The sequence below is a fragment of the Triticum dicoccoides genome, chromosome 7B (assembly GCF_002162155.2).
Source record: "Triticum dicoccoides isolate Atlit2015 ecotype Zavitan chromosome 7B, WEW_v2.0, whole genome shotgun sequence".
Lineage (NCBI taxonomy): Eukaryota > Viridiplantae > Streptophyta > Magnoliopsida > Poales > Poaceae > Triticum > Triticum dicoccoides.
Genome location: NC_041393.1, coordinates 31,578,634 through 31,584,317, shown reverse-complemented (window position 1 = coordinate 31,584,317; position 5,684 = coordinate 31,578,634). Strand labels below are relative to the sequence as shown.

The following is a 5,684-nucleotide window of genomic DNA, read 5'->3' as shown; positions in this document are numbered from 1 at the left end:
TCAGATGCCGCCCATCTCAGTAATGCCGCTCTCCCTAAACACTCTTATATTTCTTTATGGAGGAAGTATAGCCGTTGTAGCCCTGCGTTGTTCGAGTCAAGGTCGAGCCTAGGTCCTTGTGGTTAAGAGCCTCAATTCTATACCATGCATAAATTTTCCCCTTGCAATACATCAATGCACAAATCTTTTGTGTATTTATTAAAAGAGTACAAGACATGTATATGCATCTGTCGATGCTACCAAATAACATGGCTATCATTTTTATATAATTGCATTATGTCATGGCCGCCTGGGTGATATCTTTGTTGGCAATTATTCTAGACGTTGTGGAAAATAATGGGGCTCTTATGGTCCTTGAGGTAAACTGCTTTCGGGATAGACACTGTTAAGTGTATGAATAACGGTGGTCTTGTGTTCATTAATTTGTTTTGCTTTAAGTTTTCATATATGCTTGTCTCATGATTAACACAAATAATATAATTATGTGGGTATAAAACTTTCTCAAACAAACAAGTTCCATTATTCCACATCATATCCAAGACATTACATAGACACCAACAAACAGATGGGTTGACACAGATTATGGACTGGATATCCACCATACGAGAAACCCACATGATATTTTGAATGAAAGATAGAAAGAGGGTATGCTAGCTAACGCATACTCTAATGACACAGGCAGACCACAACAACGACCCATCACACTACAAGCAAAATGCAAACACGTTTCCCCATCAAATTACTGGCATTGGCGCTAGTCTTTCAAGGGACGAGATGCACCTCAAGCCTGCAGTGAAAAGTGAAACCATGGCTAGTGTCATGTCAAGCATTCGTACATAAAGCTTCATTACTTGATATGCAACACCCTATAAACTAAATGCACAAAACATTCAACAAGCATTTGATTTAGTTAAATATGGCTAATGTTGTTAAAACAGAACCTCCTTTAATGCATTTGCACTTGAATGTCCACAAATATCTTAATGTAATGCAATTTCAGTAGGATAATATGTATGGTACAATCCATTTCTCTTCAACAAATAGATCACAAGAATTTGAATATAAACTCATAATATTATACTTACGGCTTGTGTAATATCCCTTGTGAAGCGTACACGAATATTGAGTTCTTTAATACCATCTTCAAAAGTAGAGGCCGGATGATTTGTGAAACTTATTATACCCTGTGCCATAATGAATTGACCAGTTCCACCGACAATAGACCACTGCCCACTTTCCAAACCTGCGGTTATACCCATCACTTGAAGGGTGGACCCCGCAAACCTGTTTCATGTTCAAAATAGAAAGTTCCGTCATAGGGTCAGAAGTGCATGTAGAGTTTGACAAATGCACACTTATTAATATAGTACAGGTAAGGACATAAATTTAATGTTGCATGCAAAGAACTCATGAAATATACTTAGATATTGAAAAGTAGCGAAACATATTACCGTCCTTGCTGAAACTCTATGTTATGAGTTGTGTACCATCTGTTAGGCTTGGTTAAACCAGCCTGGACATGCACACCTTGTACACGTGCAACAACCGTGTCTCTGGAATTTGTTGTCTCGGTAAGAGTCCAGTCATGGACTATCGTCGTCCCAAACCCAAAAGGAAAACTTGCTTGGAGTAAGGTTTCCTCATTGCGGTTTGGGTTGTTTGGCCCGTCGACGAATTGGTGCAAGAACAAGTGCAAGTTAACCTCGGTCATACAAGGGAACTGACATGTCTTAAGAGGTGCAATCTCGTCGATGGGGCTAGAAATAGCAAGGATTTGTGGTAGCACTATGAGTAGACAAACCAAGACACCGAATGGACTAGCCATGGAGATGATTGTATACAAGAAGGGGAAAAGAGAGAACTGAATGGGCTAGTTGAATGGGGGAGGGGGGGGGAGTTGTATCTCGTTGTGTTTTGTGAGAGAATAAGAGGGTAGATGTATCCTATATATAGAATGCTTGGAGTGCTAGTGCCCACCTCTGGTGGGTTTCTCTTGGGCCTTTAATTACTATTGTTTTAGACTTTTTAACACCCTATGCAACTTAGACCTGTAATCCAACTAAGGATCTAACATGACTAGTTTTCCATGTCAGGATTAGGTATGGTTTTTTTATCCGCATAAGGATGTCTCACAAGCCAACTATCTAAATTCACTATAATTTCTAAATATTGGTAAGTTTATGGTTCTTATGGTTATATAAATGCTTATCTCATCGAAGAACGAACTAACAAGCAATAGTAAACTATACCATATATGTGAACATAATAATTTGGAATATACATGTGCCACTTTAAGTATTTAGATATGTGCATCTAATAAATAGACAAATTCGTGTAGTGTACACTTAAACACAAGGTATATACACCACCTTTGTACAATATACCGATAAAAATTGTAAAAGCTATAAATAAATGGGATTTCTATTTTCATGCCCCTCTTTGATTATATCTAGGTGATTTATACTTTTGATGCACTTAGCAACTTTCAATTGTAACAAAGAGGGAAACATATATTATAAAAGAAAAAATTATCCGAAAAATAAAAGCTAGTTGGCCAACGGACAATTACAGAAAGTGCAAGATTGCTCGACATCAACTAATGCAAGTAATGGATATGGATTCATTTTGACTAGCATCTTAATAAGGTATATTCGTCATTTTTAAGCTAATTTAAATGTGTCAAGTCAGATAGTTGGTGTACGCACATGTACGCCTTTAGATACGTTGGTACTTACCTTGGTTTGCGTACAACCAAAAGACACAATTATATTTCCATGGACTAGTTGCAGATATATATTGTAATTATAATATGCAATTAAATCTCTCAGGGGCGGCTAGCTACGTGTATATTAATTTAAAATAGATCTAAATTTCCCTATATACTTCATATATGACTCATGTCAATGGCATATAAAAGATATCATGACAGGATGTAGTATATGGATGCGTCGGATGTCATTCAACTATTGTAGCATGCATGTGATAATTCATGTGCGTTCTAGCTAAGATTTGAAACATTCCACATGCCTGCATGTGCGACCTCAGTTATTAGCTTTGGTGAAAGGTCATGACTATCTACTTGACCCATGCATGTAAGCTTAAAATTGACGAAAAGACCTAAGATAGTCAAATTGAAGCCATATTGTTTTGTCTGTTAGTATATGCCGACGGATCTTCTCTTTATGTCGGCATCCATAGGCCAAATAAGTAGCTCTTATTGTATGGATGGACCTGTATGCCATCATATATTATGGGTGTGGACAGTATGTCAAGTGCATCCATGTTATAATCTCTATGGATGCTATATAGATGCGGTGCTTGTATCTTAGTTTCTTATCCATTGGACACATAGATCTCAATGCTCAGCCTGTGGTATAGATAACATGATGTGGATGTGCCATCCAGAGAATATTTCCAAATCATCTGATCTACAGATGTACAACCTATAAATGACAGTTAATGAAGTCCTTGATGTGGTAATATTATGAATCTTTAGTCGACTTGCTAGTTGTGCACTGCATAATAATATTACTATGGTAAGATCACGTCACATTAATTAAATTAGAGCATGTAGTTATACCAGTTATGAGAATGTTAAGATCCATTTAATTAGCTGCATTTATGATATTGGTTTTACTTGCAAAGTATCGCCCAATAGAGAGTAAATTTCAATATGGATCCCCAAACATTAAATCAAGCTGTTGAAAATTGATTCAATTTTTTTTTGCGGCTGGAAAATCCATTTAATTAACTTTCTACAACAGAGCCACATGCTCCATATTTAATGGATTTAGCAATACAAGAAAACCACCGCTAGAAAAGAAAATTGCATCCCGGTCCTTGGAGATACAAGTTAAAGTGGTTCTTAACATGTCAGCAATGAAAATGGCGTTTTGGAGGCCGAGCTCCATGGAGCCCTTTATTTTTGAAAAATTCAAATTCAAACTTTTATGTTTCAAAAAATTTAAAAAAAATGCATGCATGTAAGGATGTAACCCACATGTGTGTAAAAAATTCATGATGAAATACCTTGAGTTGCGACCTGTACAAAAAAGACAAATTTATGGCCTGGGAGGATGAATAGTATCATGTGTTAAACAGCCCTAGATTTGTATTTTTTGCACAGCCCTCATTTCAACGTATTTTGCCCTGAAAATTTACACATATGTGTGTTATGCCTTCATGTATTTCTATGTTTTTTTTGAATTATTTGAAACGTAAAAATATGTATTTTGATGAAATTTGAATTTTAAATTTGGAGGCCTCATTGGAGCTCGGTCACCAAAAGGGATTTCCGGTCAGCAACTTGCATTAGTATTGGAATTTATGTAATTGTATAGTCTGATGTGTATCTTACTTGCTAATATTCTGATCTAGAATTCTCTGAATAAAGTTCAAATAGAGTACATATCTATCAAAGCTGATGATGCACTGATTAGCTTATGGTAATATAGATGCTTATCACCTCGAACAATGGACTAACCAGAACAAAAGAACTTGGAGTATATGTGTGTCACCATTAAGCATTGAGATATGTCCATCTAATAAACAGGATAAACAAATTCACATAGTGTACACCTGAAACATTGTACAACTTTTGTGCAACATCTCTCAATAAAGAATGTAAAACCTATGGATAAAACATCTTTAGGGACACCCTTTTGACGCACTTAGAAATCTTGCAATGTACTCCCTCCGTTCCTAAATATTTGTCTTTCTAGAGATTTCAACAAGTGAGTACATGCAGAGCAAAATGAGTGGATCTACACTCTAAAATATGTCTATATACATCCGTATGTGGTAGTCATTTGAAATCTCTAAAAAGACAAATATTTAGAAACGGAGGGAGTAACAAAGTGGGCAACATATATCATATAAGACGATTTATCCATGCAAATAATAGCTAGTTGGCCAATGGGCGATTACAAAAAGTGCAAGATGACTCGACATCTACAAATACAAACAGATGATATGGATTCGTTCATGACTAGCATCTTAGGTCTATTAGTCAATATTAAGCTAACTTACATCTGTCAACTCAGATAGTTGGTGTACATACTTGGCTTGGTTCGCGTCCAACAAGAAGTATCAATTAGTGTCAAGAAAAGAAACAAGAAGTATAAATTATATTCCCGAGGGGTGGCCGCAGATATAGTAATTTAAATTTGATTATTTGAATTGTCCTCTGTACTTCATATATTATTCATGGCAGCGGCCTATAAAAAATTATGACATGATATGATAGTTAATGTGTGTTCTAGCTAAGATCTGAACAGTCCGCATGTTACCACCACATGCATGTACGTGAGGATTTAGCCATTAGCTGTGACGAAAGGTCATGACAATCTACTACAAGTCCATATATGTTACTACAAAAGCGGCAACAACTCTGCCATGGATTAAGGGAGAACATGTGCAATATGTACAGGCAGACAAAGCCCGAAAGCTAGCAAAAAACATAGGGAAATGAAAAGAAAAAAGATGGGTCAGTAAACAAACACAGTCCATCGTCGACCCTCTAAAGAAAATAAAAACTATGGTTGGATTGGAGTAGTGGTGGCTAGGGCTGCAAGTAAAGCTCGAGGCTCGTAAGCCACTCAAGATCGACTCGTATTTTGTTTCGACTTGAGTTTGACTTGAAAAGAAATGAGCTGAGAATGAGCACTTTATGTAGCTCGATCAAG

The 5,684-nt window shown here is 36.5% G+C and overlaps 1 protein-coding gene across 1 annotated transcript; it reads right to left on the bottom strand.

The window, feature by feature from the left end:
- Positions 1 to 513: 513 nt before the first annotated feature.
- On the bottom strand, positions 514 to 1,895 carry LOC119340910 (dirigent protein 5-like). Its single transcript, XM_037612806.1, has 3 exons — positions 1,452 to 1,895; positions 1,086 to 1,284; positions 514 to 787 (listed from the first exon to the last, which is right to left on the bottom strand). The coding sequence occupies exons 1-3, from the start codon at positions 1,823 to 1,825 to the stop codon at positions 782 to 784; spliced, it is 579 nt and encodes a 192-aa protein (XP_037468703.1). The 5' UTR covers positions 1,826 to 1,895; the 3' UTR covers positions 514 to 781.
- Between the last annotated feature and the right edge of the window lie 3,789 nt (positions 1,896 to 5,684).

Excerpts from the sequence above, each read along its gene's own strand:
- LOC119340910 (XM_037612806.1), bottom strand. The coding sequence starts at position 1,825 with ATGGCTAGTCCATTCGGTGTCTTGGTTTGTCTACTCATAGTGCTACCA. Across the intron at positions 1,285-1,451 it reads ATAGAGTTTCAGCAAGGACG|GTTTGCGGGGTCCACCCTTC; the intron begins GTAATATGTTTC and ends AACATGAAACAG.